Raw genomic sequence first — 18159 nt, forward strand, 5'->3', positions numbered from 1 at the left:
AGTATTAGAAAAAATTTGATAAATTTAGAAGTCCATCCTATATTTCTTTCTCTCTGCTCCATATGATTTTATCTCCATCCATCCAAATCTCTCGTGCACAATGTTTGAGTGAGATGATTTTCTCGGCCACCGTCCCAATCCCCTCCTAGTTCCCTATAAATCCCTCTAACTTCATCTGGTCTTCTTGATTCATTGTTCAGGTCACATGAATGGTATCACTCAATATGTCCTTGATGATTGGTACAAAAGTTATATCAATTTGCATTAAATGACTTGCAAATTTCTCGCGATTTCCAGCATGTCCAACTCCGAACCTATACTTTCTTTAACAACAGAGTTCGCTTGCAAAATTGGTGCTTGTCCAAAAGGCATTACCTCTGAGCCCGAGAATGGTATACCAAAAGATTTAGTGTAAGGTCTCAAGTGAAAAAGCTAAAAAAAATTTACCCCATCCCGATTCCCAGACTTGTGGAGATCTCCATGACTTTCAAATTGGTTACATAAATCGTGTTGCTTGTCAGGTGAAAAAGTCAAACATTGAGCTTGGAAAAATTTTGTCATGGAAAACTTCCAAAGGAAACGAGAATTTTCTGACACAAAACCCTCAGATGAGTGAAAGGATGGTTCTCAAATGCTAGACCTCTCTTTTCTTGAAGACAAAGCAAAAGCTCTCTAACAAAGTAATCATATTGAAGTCTTGTAGATAATAAAACAGGCAGTGCTCAAGTTATGATAGAAGAGCTGCCCCTCCTATGAAACTATGATCATGTATTGCTAAAACATTAATTAGTGCATTGTTATGATTCAAAACTGAAGCTGCCAACAGGATTAAATTGAATCAAGCCAACAAGCTTGGGTTTAAATCATTTTCAGTGCTTCTCTCTTACATAATTGAAGTCTGTATGAGCTCCACACATCTTAAGAGATAGCAACCAAATCTCAGTGTGCTGCAAATTTACACTTGCATGGCCACTTGATTAGCCAAAGTTTTCTATTTCATTTCATGACAAAGCTTTATATTTCCCTTTCCTTTTTCTGAGTGTTGTAAAGTGGGGAGTTTTATATTCAGCTTACTTTCCTCCTCTCCATGGTCATCTAACAACTGTCTCATCACACTAACGAATTTAAGGACACTGAACAGATACCTACATTCCCCGTGAATGGGGGGCTCCTTTTTGCCCACTTGCTTGTCCCTAGTTGTCTTTGTCTAGAAACACAAACCAACCACGCCAACTACCTTGGTTCATTCCTACTTCCACCATCTCCATTACTTCACTGAGGTTTTCCCCGGGCTACTTTTGAAGAAACATAAAATCTTCTAGCCTACCCAACCCACCAAGGGGGGTTACTTTATTATCTGTACGCTTAACCCAACTACTAGGCCAGGCCATGGTCTAGAAGAAGAGCAAAGAAGTTTTAAGCAAGGCCCAGTGGCAGTCTTCTCGTAGGGGAAAGGTGATGCAATTGGGATCCAACAGGCATTCTTCCTAGCATCCCTTTGGAGTGTTCCTGTTGTCCCTTGTCTTTATTTGTGTGCATGATATGCACTGACAAGTTGTTTTGGTCCCCCTAGTCCAAGGAGCTGAACTATGAAATATAGAAATGAGGTGAAGGTATTACCTAAAAGATGGATCAATGTGACATTTCTGCTGACCAACAATGATGCTCTTATCAGCTGGTTGGCACCCCTCTCCTCCCATAGAGTGAGCCCTGTTTTGAATATGAATTACAATACTCTCATCATATTCCTAAACATTTAAAAAAAAAAAACACCATCAATGTATTCAGAAACTTCATACAAATTTTATCTCATAGGAAAAATATGCGGATTTAAAACTTGGAGCTAGTATGGATAAGGCTCGGGAATCAAAAATCTCGAAAAAAATAGTTTATAATGTGCATGTACTTTCGATAATATAAATATTTGTTGTAAATTATGGGTAATTGAATTCATTATAAAAGAGAGAAATTTTGTACCGATAAATTTAGAGGAAGAGAAGATCTTTTACTATGCCATACATAGATATTTTGCGGAAAGATCGGGTAACATTCACTTTTGTAGCAGCAATTCGCCGCAGACTTTGCAAACAATTTCATAATGGATCCATAGAGATGTGGCAACCCAATGCAGTTGAGACCATTCTTGCACGGGCGCACAAAAAGAAAAAAAAAAAAAAATCCTACCATTTCTTGCAAATTCTGAAAATTGATGGATTTTCATTTTCTACAAAATTCTCCATGGACCATGAACTAAATCAATTTGTGCAAAAAGTTCTACGGCCACGTGGCCCATAAGGGCTGATTATGGGCCGGGGCTCGGGCCTATTCATTTTATTAGACCTTTAAGCAGGGCCTGAAGAACTTTGACGTTTTCGCCCGGCCAGCGGCCCAAACTCCAAGCCCGGCCTAATTAATCAATGTAGTCCAAATTTCACTCCGAGTGCTGAGTAGGCCAATTAGACGGATCGAATAACGCGCCTATACCTCTCATAGCTGCTTAACGCAGAAGGCACGGGGGGAGGAAGGGAGGGAGAGAGAGAAAGGGAGAAAGGGCGCGATGTGGAGAAGGAAATTGTATGGGTGGGGAGCTGCGATCGTAATCTTTGCAGTGTTAATGATCGTAACCCCGGCGATTCCCCAATCTCAGGAGTACCACGACTTCGCCGATCAGCGCGAATTGTTCTTGGGTAAGAATCGCCTCTCTTTGATGTTAGGGTTTCTACCTCCTCTTGGATGGTTGACTTCTGGGGTTTTGCTTTCAAGCCGTTTGCAATAGTTTGATATTTTCTGCAATTAGGGTTTGTTCCGTTACCTGATGGACTTTTTGATTATTAACACTCTTGTTTTTATTATTATATGCATTATTATGACGGAAATCATGAAGAATTAAGTAGTGATGGAATCAAGAGGTTATGAAACGTTAGGAAAGGGGAAAGGAGAAATTTTTACTTAAAAAAAAGCAACAAAAGTAGCATTCAAGAGGGCGTGAAGGCCTGCCAATTATAGGAAGCCAAGTAGGAAAGTTTTAATTTTGTGAAGCTAATCTATTTGGTCATGCTTCATGCATATTATTACAGAAATTTCTATATCAGGACACCAGACAAGATTGGATTTATATTATCCTACTGCCTCTCATTTCACTCATCCATATTTTTTGTGTTGAAACAGGGCTTTAAGAATTATTGATGTAATTTAAAAGACTAAATAAAATTAACTGATCTTTGTTGTAGGAAAATTATAAATAACTTACAGAATAACAAGAAATAAAAAAATGATCAAATCGGAAGCGTGCGAGGCACTATCCTAAAGCGTATTTCCGTCCTTCGTGCAGAAAATCTGGAAACATCACTCTAACCTACGAGTGGTATCCTTCGTCTGCGAGCACAATCTGGAACGAGGTTGATGAAGACTCTTTCAGTGCCCACAAAAAGACAAGAGGAATTGCAGTAGAAAATAGAATCGGAGGAAACTTAGAAAGAAGAATCGTTTGAAAGGCTCTTGGATTGCATATTGGATTAGGTCCCAAGGAGTTCTTTTTTATAGCCAACTAATTTGATTTTTTGTGACCGTTGGTGCTTTTATTGACTCATCAAAGCCTTTAATAAGAAGTCTAATGGTCAGAATCTTTAATATGGAGTCCAATAGTCATAAAATAAAAACTAAATTAAATGCACATGACCGTTTATAATTAGGAGCCTAATGGTCAGAAATCAAAATCATGATAGTGAGGAGATTAAAATATTTAAATGGTAAAATTTAAAAATAGATTAAAATACTTGGAGGGAGATTTTAAGAAAATTTTGAGTTTTCCTTTCTGGATTCTCTCCACAATTTGTACCTAAAACTTGTACAGTTTGATGATATATGGTGCCCGTGGCATAGAAATCTTTCCATAATTTTACAACTTTGATGACTGCTGGATTGTTTGGTGAAGTCACAACTAGAGCTAACAGTGGTGCTGTTCAAGAACTTATCACCTGTTATGCTCATGTTGTTTGTTTAAATATTATTTTTTTGCAGGGATACCGAATACGCTGAATGTGATTTCAAACTTTCCTTTTCTTGTGATTGGTTTAATCGGGCTTGTACTTTGCCTTCGTGGAAGCTTCAGGCTAAGGTGATGTTCATAATGCTGGATCTTTTGACATTTTTCAAGTAAAAAGAAGGATTCTCATTTTGCTAAGGTGATCCTTTTGGTTGTGACAGCTTGCAAGGTGAAGTCTGGGGTTGGTCATGCTTCTTTATTGGTGTGGCTGCCGTTGCTTTTGGCTCCTCCTATTACCATCTCAAGCCAAATGATGCTAGACTTGTTTGGGATCGACTACCTGTAAGATTCATTGAATACTTTTCAACATTCAGTTTTAGTGTGTCAGTTTAATGAAATATGTTAATAAAGATTTAACGTTGACACTGAGCTAGTTAATATGTCTAGGCCCCTTACAAGCAGCATACAATCTAGATTTTAAAAAAAAAAAAAAAATAATGGCTGAAAGTTGTTTCAATTGATTAACTAGGAAAAAAATGCTACGTAACCAAGCGTAGCATTGACATTGACAAATTTTTATGTGAAGCATAAGATGAAAAGCAATAGATAAACTACTTGGACACTTGAATGCTTTCCATTGTTGGAATGAGATGGTTTTGGAGGCTACAGATGTGTTGAGGCACTTGGGTTCTGTCGTGGAGCTCATGGATAGGTTTTCAAGGATGCTTTATCTTCTTCTTCTTATTTTTTTTTCCCAATTTAAGAGATTGGCGAAGCCAATTTCATTGATGTAGCATGGTGTGCAATGTGCATGTTAGCTGAGTTGTTGGCTGAAGTTGTCTTGAGATAGGTGTTTAAGTAGCTTGCTTTCTGGCTATCTACAACATATCCATTTGATATTTTATATTTCCAACATAAGCTGTTCTGTCATGATAAACTTGATTTCATGGGCTGTGGCTGTTGCTAGTACTTGCAATGAGCCAGTACATTCTGCATTGTGCAACTATAATATCTCACTAGCAATTAGCATATGGTTTGACTTTTTTTCAATTTGGCTAATAGCAGTAAAGTTGATATCTTAACTTTTCTGTACATAGATGACTATTGCATTCACATCAATCATGGCAATCTTCATCATTGAAAGGATTGATGAAAAAACTGGAATGACGTCAATTGCACCACTCGTTTTGGCGGGTATAATAAGCATTTTATATTGGAGGCAAGCATACTACTTTCTGATCTATGCCATCTTATAAACGTATTTTTGTGCATTTATTACTGAATGAATCTTGAATATCTGAATCAGACTTAAACCTTTTGTTGACTTTTTGCAGATTCTTTGATGATTTACGCCTATATGCACTTGTTCAGTTTGTTCCTTGCATCATTATACCTTTGATGGCTATTCTAATTCCACCAATGTATACACATTCTGCTTACTGGCTGTGGGCAGCAGGTTCGGTTTCAGCAATACTTGGAATCCTTTTGCAGTTGTTATCTCTGTCTATTTTATGTTCTCTTGTTTTTCCATATGACGATTTGCAGAAACTGTTTGAATCTTCAAGTAGGAATGCCTAGTTCCTCTTCATTGCTAATGTAACCATGGTTATTACTTTTGAGATGGCGGGAGCGAAGCCTTCCATCTGCAATTCTTCTATAATCTTATTAATTTCTTTAATTAGAGATTATTCTACAAGGAGCATTTGTGTTCAATTACCAGAAATTTAGTGTGAAAACATATTTAGAACTTCCATTTCTGTCTCATATGGGTGCAGTGGCATAATAGGAGCCAGCACTTCTCCATTCTCTTGACTTGAACGAGTATTGCATCGTATGGGCTGGAAAATATTTCAATTTTCAGAATTTGGCTCTTTCCAAACCTAAAGCATAGCATGAAGAATTCAACTTTTTTTTTTTTTTATTACAATATTTCGAAGACTAATTTTCTGTTTGTTCAAGATAATCTTAGTTTGACATCAGAAAACATCTACGGAAATCTTGTAGAGAATTTGTTTTTGTTGTTCTTGTTTTAAATCTTCCTTCTCTTGCTGATGTGAATAGGTAATTTGCAATGCTCTCACCTTAATCGTCATGACATTGTTATCCGGTAAATGCAGGATTTTATCTTTTGGCCAAGGTAGAAGAAGCCATGGACAAAGTGATATATAAATGGACTCATCACATTGTCAGTGGGCATACTCTCAAGCATCTGTGTGCTGCAATGGTTCCTGTTTTCTTGACACTTATGCTCGCAAAAAGGAGTATTGAACCTGATAGGTATGCCTTTCCTTTGATCTCTTTACCAGATATTATTCTCCATGTCCTATAAATGTGAGCCTGTTTGAACCGAAAAGTTGCTGGGATAAAGCGACAATGTCTTGTCAAACTACTTCATCTCTCACATGGTAAAAGCTTTCCAAAGCACAACCACATGTCACGTACTTTGTGCAGCAGAATTATAATTAGATACAACATACACCGAACATGTCATGGTGTGATGATTGCCTGCTTGTGAAAAAATTATGTGGAGTCTGTGTTTGGACAATCTATTTTTGCATTTTTGTTCCTGTAACAGGTCCTATCCTTCAAATTTTGGCCTAGGTAGATCCCAATCTTTTCCCAGTTGTTACCTTGTGCTATTCAGCTATTTGACAGATTTTCTATATGATGCAGGAGAAGTTTGTTTCAGCATTGGCGGATTTATTGGGTAAGAGTTAAAGAAAGTCGATTTAAGGAGGCAAGCTTAGATTGCGAGTATGCTGCAGTTTCAACTCCAACATGATGGCATAAATCATACATCAGTAATCCTCACTGAAGATATTTCTTTAGCAACTTGTACATTGTCATCTAATACAGTATAAGAGGCATTGTTGTTGTCAACCACTGTATACGAATATCCACAGCCACCCCCTTCTGAGAAAGCAGGACACCAATTTATAAATGCTTCCTTTATTAAAGATCATTTTGTGAATCGCTGATGGTTTTGACCTATCAACTTGTAGAAATTTCTCATCAAAAATGTCATGGGGGATAAGCCCTTCGATTTCGCTATATTTTGAAACAAAGAAATGCTATTTTCTGTCCACGTATGCATGCATAAACAATTCACCACTGACATTGTGAGCAATTTGGAATCACGTATGAAGCCGGATGTTGTGCTCAAACTTTCTGCAGAACGTCCGGCTGTGAACTCTTCTGTTGCACGTACTCAGTCTCTCACCTGCAAATAGAAGACTGAGCTGATAGGGTAATCTCTAATCCTTTCTTGCAGGCCATCGAGGAACCCAAAAACACCGGAAAGAAATTTGGTTTGAACTGATAAAAATGCTCCACTTATTGAATCACTGCAACTTCAGGATTAATTTCATTAAACACCATTTACCAAACCGATACCTTGTAAGTATATGACCCATTACCGGCATGGCAGTTCAATCCCCGGTACAAAAAGGGATTTCTGCTAACTAGTAGCTGGTAGTTCTACAACCAACATCGAACTGTTTTCAAAGATCAAAGGGGGTGGACTATTATTAAAAGGACCACCTCGAGATGCTTGGAGTGCAAAAAGCCTACTTCCCATAGCTTCACTAATATCATTAAATAACCGTGCCGTTTCCAAGCGCATGACAGCCGCCTGACCAAATTGAAGAATGAAGGGAAAAATAGGAAAGCCCAAAAAAGGACCGATTAGGGGGCCAAAAAAAAAAAAAAAAAAGGATAGGGCAGCCAACTTTGCATGCCTTGGTACCCTGGCTAGTTTACAACTTATTACGAGGAACAACCTATTCATCTTTTCCCAGCTCTGAACCAACAGCTTGTGGTTGCCGATAATTTCATGATCATTAAGAGCTGTAGAGATATCCTGGGCATCGCACCTCAACACCATCCAGTTACTGATGATACAGGAGCTGAAATGTAGCTGTATTACATGCGGACCATGGGCTACTTGTCTTGCTTGGTGAGCGGCAAATGCTCAGCACCCCTCTCAAGTGCAGTTCTCCATAGCCTGTACCTTACCCCAAGCTTGTCGTATGACACTGGCAAGTTCCAAATGTTTGCCCCATTGATCATCCTGTCTTGCTGTCCCACCACTAGCCGTAGGTCCTCATTCAAGACCTGCATTCAAGGATAGTCATCAGCACGTAAAGCTAGTTGCATGGAATTGCTGGCTAAGAAGCCAACTCTGGCTGCCATCGGAAGTTTTCAAAGGAATTGCAATGTGTAGCTTCTTTGAGAGTAACATAGAATGGTTGGTATGGGAGTAACATAGAATTGGTTGGTTCAAAAGTGTCTTCACTGACCTTAAAACTTCTTTTTTAAATTTTTCCTCATTTGGCCATATTATTGGTAATATTAACATACTGTATTATAATGACAGGGACAAAGATGCACAGATGTGCAACCTTTCTCAATTTCACTCCTTCAAATGCTGCATGCATTAAATATGCCTGTTAGAATGAGCTAAAAATACAGCCTTATATGTTCACAGATCTAGAACAAACCATTTGTGTGCTTGTTCTCTTGTACTTTCTCTATTTATGGTTTGACAATATGTCTATGCACAAGAACAAACATTAAGTAATTGTGCGATCTACGTTATGAGATATTCCCGTGAATGTGAAAAAAATGGTGGAACAGGATTTCTCCAGATTATATATAAGGGAGAATTCTATGGTGGCATTGCTGATGATAGGGTTAGCATAAATACCTATATCAAACAGAATGCCACCACCCCAAAAAAAAAAAACTCTTACCAGCACAACAGATTTTTACTCATCTTAGTGTTTCGAATATTAAATTTAAAATAGTTTCATTAGCGCAATTTCAAATGACATGGATTGACCACTTTTGACGTCTAGAACAATAGAAGACCATAGGCTTTTTCCTGATCATCAACTGTCATGATTAGAGTTGTCTTCTAGGAAAGCACAACATGGTGACATCCTTCATAATGATTCAAACTATTAGTCAAACTACAGGAATCACATTCATACTTTCTGATGGAAAGGGGTTTTCTGGTCGGTATCACAAAATAGTAGATACCAATGGAAGACAAATATTTTCAGGTCTATGATTGACAATATTTGTAGATTCTATCTATAATTCCTGCTTTAACATAGTGGAGATACGGCAATATGCTAATGGTAAATAAAATAAGAAAAGCTTTTTGTAAGTTATTCACCTTCTCTGCAAAATATCTCCAAAGGATATGCATGAAAGGCATATGCTTAAGCAAGGGGGCAAAATCCAGAGACATTCTGTACAATAATCTTGTTTTCTGTCGAGAGGAGGGCAAGCAAACATGCAGTTGGTGTAAATGTGTGGAGCACTGCCTAGTATTCTGTCCCTTCAATTTTCCAGGCTTCGAGATTCCAATAGTAGAGAGGACTATGCATGGGGGGCGGAATTCCATGTCGATCGGGTAGGGATCCCAGTATCCCTGAAGGCCTGATGCAGGAGTGAGGAACTTCACTACGCTGGAAAAAATGAGGGAAAAAAGACAATCTTAGCTCTATATAAATGAGCCAAAGAGGGTAGGAGATGTTACAGTTTCCATTTCTGGAAAGGACTAGAATGATATGCATGATGTTCTTCTTTATTTAAGGGTATTAACTAGTGTCATGTCAAAACAAATTGAATCCACCTCCTCATTTAGGATTTTTGCTCCGCCGGCTCATAAAAAAGAAAAGAAGAAAAAAAAAAGGATGATGTGTGGCTTCTTCTATATATTTACATGGACTGATGAAAAGGAACAAATAGGTTATATTACACAGTGACAACAGGAATCTTGCAAATGAAGATGAGCCTTGGCACAATGGTAAGGTTGCTCCATAGTGATCTAAGGTCATAGGTCCGAAACACAGAAACAATCTCTCCACATGCAGGGGTAAGGTTGCATATATTTGATGCTCCCCATACCCTGCAATGGAAGGAGTGTTGTGCACTGGGCCACCCATTTTGGGGGAGATTTTGCAAATACTATTTCTTTAATGTCCACCCAATGGTCAGGGTTTTCATTGCATCTGCCTGGTACTAGTACAGAAAAATGATGCTGTTTCTGCAGCATGAATATATAGTATTATACTTAAGGACAGACCTTGGAACACTCCATCCCTTGGCAAAGGTGGATGTGTGAGTAAAAGGAGCATGAGCAAGATCCAAAAGATTGTCCAGAAGAAGCCCATGCTCCACTGGGAGCTCCATAACAATCTGTGTGCATGTAAACAATGTAAGAGTTGCATTTGATATAATCACAACATGTATATTCAAAAACAAAAAAAAAAAAAAAGAAATTTAAACACCACTGATTTCTACTAGGATCAATACCATTTAAAAGCTTATGTCTACTTATGGAAATTGTTTTATAACATGCTAAATGTCTACTTCATATTTTATTGTTTGACCATTTGGTATGATGGATAACACATGGTTTTACCTCTGCATGAATTGTAAATCCTGGAGGAGGTTGCAAAGAAGGAAGCGTTTCCAAAGGGGGTGAATCACCGGCCAGATCCAGACCATCCCCTCATGCTCGAAGCATGGCAAAGATTGGATTCGCACATTTAGCATGTGTGTGGATGGCATTTTCTCACATTTTCCATCAGTTGAGTATTCCCAACCTGAAATATATTCCAACCCCGATCATGATTTGCAAAAACTTTTTGACTCTTTTAGGCCCAAAAACAATAGAAAGGTTCCACATGGAGTCTAAAAGTGACTGCTGACAGTGGAAGCATGATCATTTTTCATGAAAAAGAATGCGTAGTTGTCTCTTAATATGATATCAGGCACCATAACTTTTTTTTTTTCTTTTTTTATAATCATGTTTCTTTACTGGCTTCTAATTGGTTGGAGAAATGAAATGCATTACCATATCAGTAGTATGGCAATGTAGTTCTATATGGTGGTATTGAGCTTGAAATGCATCACAACATAAGCACTATGTTGGTCTCACAATCACTAGATTGAAGTTACATTTAAACTTTCTACTCTAAGTACATGAAAGAAATCCATAATAACAGATTCAAGATAAATAATGAAATGATATCCCTGAGGGCTGAAGAGTTTGGCCACCAGTAAGACTGTGCAAGTGGATGTGTATAGCTATAGAAGGAACGGGTTCGTAAAAAGGAAATGTCTAATTGTAAAATGGTGAAATCTAATTGACAAACCCTTTTAAAGCTTCAGTGTCAAATTACTAAAGGAGGGAAAAAGTAACTTTAGTTGTAGTACATGGTTACCTGCACCAAAAGTTTGTCAGAACAAGTGTTCATACATTTAAATTCCGATAATGGCGAAGGAGGAAATTTTAGGAAAAATAGATAAATCTACGTGTACAGGAATTTTTAAAGTATGAAAATTAACAAAGAAGAGGCAAAACATGCAAAGCTCATATTGAAACAAGTTAATGTTCAATGAGGATAAGAGATGCAATACGGATACTGAGAACTCATTGGAAATCTATCACCATTTAGAAAAATAATGCTTACCATGATAAGGGCATTGGATACGACCCTCATTCACAGATCCAAGGTGAAGGGGCAAGCTCTATGAGCACATGTATTCCGCACACAACCTGGCTTCCCATCTTTGCCCCGAAATATTACCCATGGCTCTTCGAAACAATCTATAGGAATCTAGAAATACGAATGTAAATGTTAAAAAAGTGCAAATTCAAAGTACCATAATGGATTCATCCTTTTTCCTTATGAGATAGAAAAGCTTACATACCATTGTATCATCTTTTAGATCATTAGAAAAAGCAACTGGGTACCAAAAATTTTTCAAGTTGGGGTGATATGGCTGTATGGGACCAGACACATTCAGACTGCTTTGGTAGGACTTGGTTTTCACAGGATCTGCATATGTTGATGAAGTGCTTGGAGTAAGTGATGTTCTGTCAGCAGTGGATTCACTTGAGGTTCTATCTGGTAGGAGTTTGTCATTCACCAGTGCTTCCATGTATGCCAGCTTGTCCAGTGCAGCTGCTACCCTTGCTTCTGATAAGTGAACCTGATTAAATTTTCAGAGAAGGGTCATGTTGGTTTTCTATAAAAGAAATCTATTCACAATTGGACAAGGATCTTGACTTGGCCTCTTTTAATTAAAATGTATCTAGACCTTTCCATGGGCCTCTGCTAGTTCTTGTTGCAACTCAGCGAGCTCTTTCTTCATGGTTCCAATTGACTTAAATTCACGTGCTAAAGGGTTGAGAACTTCTACCACCTGCATTTAGGAAGAAAAATATCTCTGAAATAGAATTATATTGGACCTTTAGGCATGATGCACTAGGCTAAATATCACATTTGTTTCTTGCTTTTGTGCCTTTGAAAAGTCAAATTTAGTTTGAACAAAAGTATGCAAGTGCTCCAGAGATTCAACTAACAATTTGAAACTTGGAGTTCGAACTTTTTATCCTTAGTGGGTTTTCTCTCTATCCTGGTATGGCCTCCTTTCTAGACAAACAGAAATCTACAGTAAAAATTTGAAATTAAAAATTTTTGGATCACAGAAAAGAAAACATATTGAAGGAAAAAACCTACTAAAGCCTAAATTATTTCTGACATGAAGCTAAAAACCAAAAATGTTAAATAATTCATGAAAAATGTCTCTTATCCACTCAACAGAAAATCTGGAGTCCAGTTGGGAAGTGCTTGATGGTTATATGGAAAGTTGTCTCTATCATGCTTATAACTTCTAAACTAGTTAGTTAAGCATTTAACAAGTATTATTCTCATACAGACATTTTTGTTATCATATATTCTCAAGATAAGCATTTTGTGTCCTATTTTATGTATCCTTTCTGGGGTCTTCAAATTAGCATATGCTATATTCTTTCTTTGTCATCTACCTATAAGGTCAAATTATGTCCTGGTGATATGCCTATGACATTTTGCATTACACGCATGAATGAAAAATGACCAGTTTCTAACTTAAAGAGAGGAGGTCAGTGGCTAACACTACCAGCGAACATGATTATCTACATGACTACTTCAGTGTAATTTATTAGTTGCTTTGCCATAAGCTCTTCCTAAACTTAGATATAGCATGACAAAGAGATAAGGACATACCATGGACCCAAAAGATCCAGTTCATTAGCCAAACAATCTTTAGTATGAATTCCTCTAACACAAAGTAGAAGTAGGTTTCTTGTTAAGATGTATGATTATATGTACCTTCTCATGAAGGAGCATGATGGTTAGCAGGTCTTGACGAGCCCTCCAGTCACAGTACTGGATGTCCATTCTGGCCACCTCCAAAGCTTGGTTCACATCTAAGTGCTTCCCATTAGATGGTAGCACCCTTGGTCCAGGGTGTTCAACATCAAATATTGCTCCCCAAGTATTCTTCATCAACCCACCACTCCCTTCTTCTCCAATCACAGCCAACACCCTGAATCCATATCTACCACCAAAATTCTGCGACTAGTAAAAAGATACATCCGATCATCAAAAGAAAATACATAAAATAGGCTCAGTTTTTTCCATTTGAATTCAAATTTGCTCCACAATATAAGATAACCAAGCTAGCTTATTGGTTAGATAATCAAAAGTATTTGATTTGGAATTTTCTCTAAAAGGAATTAAATGCAACAAACTATTTTAGGTACATTTTCAAGTGATTTAGGCAGATGATTCATTTGCCTTCTTCAACAAAACCAAAAAAAAAAAAAAAAAACTATTTGAGAACTTTTTGCTAATGAATTGGCCAAAAGGATCAGTAATTATCCAGTTATTAATCACCACATTTGCCTAAAACTAACTATGAATTAAATGCAACAAACTATTTTAGGTACATTTTCAAGTGATTTAGGCAGATGATTCATTTGCCTTCTTCAACAAAACCAAAAAAAAAAAAACTATTTGAGAACTTTTTGCTAATGAATTGGCCAAAAGGATCAGTAATTATCCAGTTATTAATCACCACATTTGCCTAAAACTAACTATATTTACTTCTAAATCACTATAACATGAACAAAACTCGCCTTCTTGGATCAGGAAATTGCGATGCCTAACTCAACCACATGATTCAGGAATTCTTCTCTGGCTTGTTCTGAAGTCACATTTCCCATTTAAAAAATTAGCTAAAATTTTCACTTTCGAACATGATAAAAAATTGAACTTTTTGAGCACAACTAGCTCTATTAACGATCTGATAAAATGATTATAGCTTTCCATAGAAGAAGTTTTAGAAAGAGGATATTTTTTGTCGGAAACTAACATCTCGAAGATCGATAAAAATCTCACCTTTTTCAAGTAGAAATTAGAAGACGGCCGGAAAAGCGAGGTGGGGAGCAGAGACAGCGCCACCGCCGTGGTCATGGAAGGGATCAGATCCAAAGACAAAGATCTCGGGGGGAGAGAAAAACACGTCTAATGTAAATCGAAAACACTTGCGGGAATTTATATATTTTGATGTCGGACAGCTTGCCGATAAGGGCGAGCGTTGCCCGCGATCGACCGGGGCCTCCCTCGGCCTGCCACGTGCGCGAGCGTGGGAGGACTCTGCGGCTCACGTGGCGCTCCCGCTAGCCACAAGCTCCCATGGACCCCACCTTGGGGGGGGGGGTGGGTTCCACTATCTTGTTAGGTGGACCTCCACATCTTGCCACCTCGGTTTGGACCAATCCGGACTGAGTTCCGAAGATATGATAGAGCGCCTTGATGGCGTATCACAACCGTCCGTTTTCCTTGATGGGAGATGGTTCTTGTTTTGCTTTTTTTTTTTTTTTTTTGGTAACTTTTCTAGTTTTGCTCTTTGATGGAACAGGAAGAATATATCAGCCGTGAATCTATTTGCAAAGGAATCCAGAATTTCCTTTGGCGTGTTTCACAGCGAATATGCTTCCGAACATTGTTCTGCCATGTAGAAGCTGAAGCAAGAGTCCGAAACACCAATACCAAGGTCATGAAATCAACCAGACTTTCTTTGGCAACGAATGCTACATCGTGAAGAGCTTATCGCACTCCCTCATGTGCATGCATTTCTATCTTACATCGGATGAAAGGATCCCACAAACCTTATTGTGGTGCCGTTGCCGCATTTCTCTGGGCCGGGGAGCAGTAGTAGAGATTGAGTGCTCCATACAATCTGCACAGGATAAATTTGATTCGGAGATTTTTCGGTGAAAAATTTTTGATACTTAAATCAATCAAGTTTTAAAATAATAAAAATTTTTATAAAAAAATAATTTTAAATTTAAAAAAAAATCTACAGAAGAATCCTCTATATCTCCTTCCGTAAGAGAGAAGTGTACATTATGTAAATTATCGATAACTATTACGAAAAATCATAGGCCAATATTGTTGTAGAAAGTGGGTGATTATGGTACTAACTCATGTGTCACGTTCTGTTGTAATTGCGAGAGTAATTGTCCAACATTTGAGGGACGTGATGCTGGCCCATGTTCTCTTATAATGTTGTCTCTAGATCTTCGATAGCCATCGGCTTAAGTTTGATCATGAGGTCAATAGTAGACAATACGGTCTTCAGACTTATCGAGGATAATGTCAGGAGACAAAATCCGATATGATCGTCCGCTTCTTTCTAGCTCTAAGGGATTGAGTTAGGACCATAGCAATGAGGGCTCTCTTCAGAAGGAGTAGGACATATAGATGATGCTTACCACAGAGGTCTTCTCGATGTTGAAAGAGCAGGACATCCACATGATGATTATTGTCGAAATCCTCTTCGGTGCAGGAGCAGGATATCCAGGTGATGCTTGTTATCAGGACGTTCAGACATCCACAATTATAGTCAGCCATCAGCCAATGAGTGTGTTCTGAAGATTAGTCCCAAGGATAAAAATTGTGATAGTATGATCTTATAACAGTTGCCTATACATTTTATCTATATGCATATGAGAGTTTTTCTCATAAACTTGCAATAACTCATGTTATCATGTAGAGAAAACTCCAGCAACATGACATGTAGAACATTCTGACTCCATTTTCAACTAGATCTTTATATTTTGATCATCTTGTTGCTTGATTTTTCATCAACTTGCCACAAGTCCCTTTGAGAAAAGAGAATGTCTCTACATTAAAGCCCAATCATTCAAACACAAATTTAAGTTTCTTATAAATTTTATGAGCGCCTAATTCTTACAAAAAATTTGGAAATAAAAGCTCCACTCAGGATATGTTTACATGCATAAAATTTATTTTTTTTGAAAATATAATTATTTATTTATTTATTTTATTAGACAACTTATAAATTTAGAAAGTTCATAACTATTTTCTAATTTTTATATTTTTATGAAAAAATCTTGATTTTTCTTTTGTTTTCCATTAATTTCCTCCTAATCAAGCATTCTCTAACTTAATCTTAAACACATAATTTCAAGGTTGATGGATACGGACACATACATGTTGTAGCACACTTTTTTTCACAAAATGTCCGGATCTTTTTTTTTTTTCATAAAAATCAACTATCAATCTGAAAATATATATTTTTTTCATAAAAATATATAGTTTTTTTTTTAAAACGTCAGATTGTAATGTCAAAAGGAGAAAGAAAAAAAACCTCTTGTTTCCATTTATAAAATCAACGAAAAAAAAAAAAGGTCCCACCGGGATTCGAACCCAGGTCGCCAGATTCAAAGTCTGAAGTGCTAACCACTACACCATGGAACCAAGGCAATGTCCGGTTCGAAGATGTTAAACCTTTGGCACATATCTTCAAGACTCTGAGACCCAGCCCAACATTTATTCTGAGGCCGCCGCAGTTTCTTCCTTCCAAGTTGCAGTCATGGCCGAAGATTCTGGAGCCCACCCTCTCACTGGCCTTACTGATTAGGTATAGTGGTCGGTGACAATCAAGAAAGCCACCCCAGGGAAATGTCTTGCTTTTCCACCAAAAGGATTTAAAAGATGGAGCTCAATCAAAAGTTAGAATCACCTCTCAATTTGTAAGTTGTTGAAAGAATTAATCTTAATTCCTTATTTATTTTTGTATGCAGATTGTTCTATAAGACCTAGCTTTTTCATATATTTGGAGCGAAAGGCCTAGCCAATTTCTGATCAACAAAATAAAAGTTCATCATGCAGAACGAAACAAAGGTTGAGGTAAAATGTTTTAAGCTTATAATCCAGCTGTGCAACCAAAATATTGGCTAACAGGTTGCGCATCTAAACGTAAGATATCAATCTGTAGCCAGATAGAGTTCAATTTGTGGCCAGATAGAATCTGCCATCATGGAATCTAACAACAAGGCATAAATGTTGGACCGATTAGGAAAGCAAAGCTTAAGTCAAGTTGTTCTACCAAAAAAAAAATTTAAGTCAAGTTTCTACTAGTGAGTAAGAAAGAGATGAGAAAGTTTGGTTGGGTAAGTTATCATCCCTTCTTTACATAATGTAACAATAACATCTTCAAGAAATGTAGAAAGCTAAAACCCCTCCAATCTTCATTCTCATCTGCTGATTAACTTAGGATTCCAATAGAACAAAAGAAATTGTACAGCTAACCATTAACCGCCAAAAAAAAAGAAAAAAAAGAATGTTATGGAATAAAATAAATAAATAAATAAATACCAGTAATCTAACAGCACTACTTTTCAATGTACATTTGTAATACAGTGAACACCAAAACCATTTAAACATTTAGCTTTTCTATAATCTACTAGTTTTCTACACAACTGCTGCTCCTACTTCGAGACAAGAAGCTTGTAAACCCAGAAAGAGTCGAGGATGAGGACAAGAGTGGAGACGGTGGAGACCCCCTCTCTTTACCACTGGGGAGAGTATAGCTGCATATCTTCCCAGAGGAACTGCTAGAATGAAATAGAAGATCTGGCGAGCCTCCATTAGGTTCTAGCTTCTCGGCTTCAAGCATGAAGTCATCTAAAGCTGTCAGTGATTTCAACTGCTGGCCGAGAGAGGCAATTGTTTTCTGGCACTCTGCCAGCTTCCCAGCAGCCATGGCAAGCTCTCTCTCCTGTGATAAAGACAATCATTAAAATGAGCAGTCAAAGAAACATTCATGATGGACAGCTTTAACTGGTCTATAACAGGACACCACCAAACCTCAAGTATAAGAAAATTAAAGGACTATAGCAAATTCTAGTTTGCTTTTTGTCAAAAGAAAGTCTTGAACTATGCAGTGTAATGTCCATTGGCCACTCAAAGCATTGAACCATTCAATGATTAAGGAAGCTGAAAGTGCATTAGTATAGT

The 18159-nt window shown here is 37.5% G+C and overlaps 3 protein-coding genes and 1 non-coding gene across 4 annotated transcripts in view; 1 reads left to right on the top strand and 3 right to left on the bottom strand.

The window, feature by feature from the left end:
- Nucleotides 1–18159, bottom strand: part of LOC105051927 (uncharacterized) — a 36489-nt gene that overhangs the window by 11637 nt on the left and 6693 nt on the right. The window contains 6 exon segments of the mRNA XM_073242992.1: nucleotides 1655–1748; nucleotides 6185–6322; nucleotides 7206–7335; nucleotides 7474–7616; nucleotides 7731–7875; nucleotides 17607–17920. Coding sequence (XP_073099093.1) covers nucleotides 1655–1748; nucleotides 6185–6322; nucleotides 7206–7335; nucleotides 7474–7616; nucleotides 7731–7875; nucleotides 17607–17920 — 964 coding nt within the window.
- Nucleotides 2485–6956, top strand: LOC105051925 (uncharacterized). Its single transcript, XM_010932575.3, has 7 exons — nucleotides 2485–2687; nucleotides 4021–4117; nucleotides 4207–4327; nucleotides 5083–5204; nucleotides 5320–5441; nucleotides 6103–6262; nucleotides 6659–6956. Exons 1-7 carry the CDS (start codon nucleotides 2558–2560, stop codon nucleotides 6765–6767), a joined length of 861 nt encoding a protein of 286 aa, XP_010930877.1. The 5' UTR covers nucleotides 2485–2557; the 3' UTR covers nucleotides 6768–6956.
- LOC105051924 (chlorophyllide a oxygenase, chloroplastic) lies at nucleotides 7542–14386 on the bottom strand. The gene is given in 11 exon segments (XM_029266694.2): nucleotides 7542–8098; nucleotides 9165–9459; nucleotides 10080–10192; nucleotides 10419–10486; nucleotides 10489–10602; nucleotides 11473–11517; nucleotides 11520–11619; nucleotides 11714–11995; nucleotides 12104–12208; nucleotides 13159–13407; nucleotides 14230–14386. Coding segments are annotated over 11 exon segments (1620 nt in total). The 5' UTR covers nucleotides 14305–14386; the 3' UTR covers nucleotides 7542–7924.
- Nucleotides 16546–16617, bottom strand: TRNAQ-UUG (transfer RNA glutamine (anticodon UUG)). The gene has a single exon. It is a non-coding gene; the product is annotated as a tRNA-Gln (tRNA).

Source organism: Elaeis guineensis, chromosome 9, assembly GCF_000442705.2.
Source record: "Elaeis guineensis isolate ETL-2024a chromosome 9, EG11, whole genome shotgun sequence".
NCBI classification, from domain to species: domain Eukaryota; kingdom Viridiplantae; phylum Streptophyta; class Magnoliopsida; order Arecales; family Arecaceae; genus Elaeis; species Elaeis guineensis.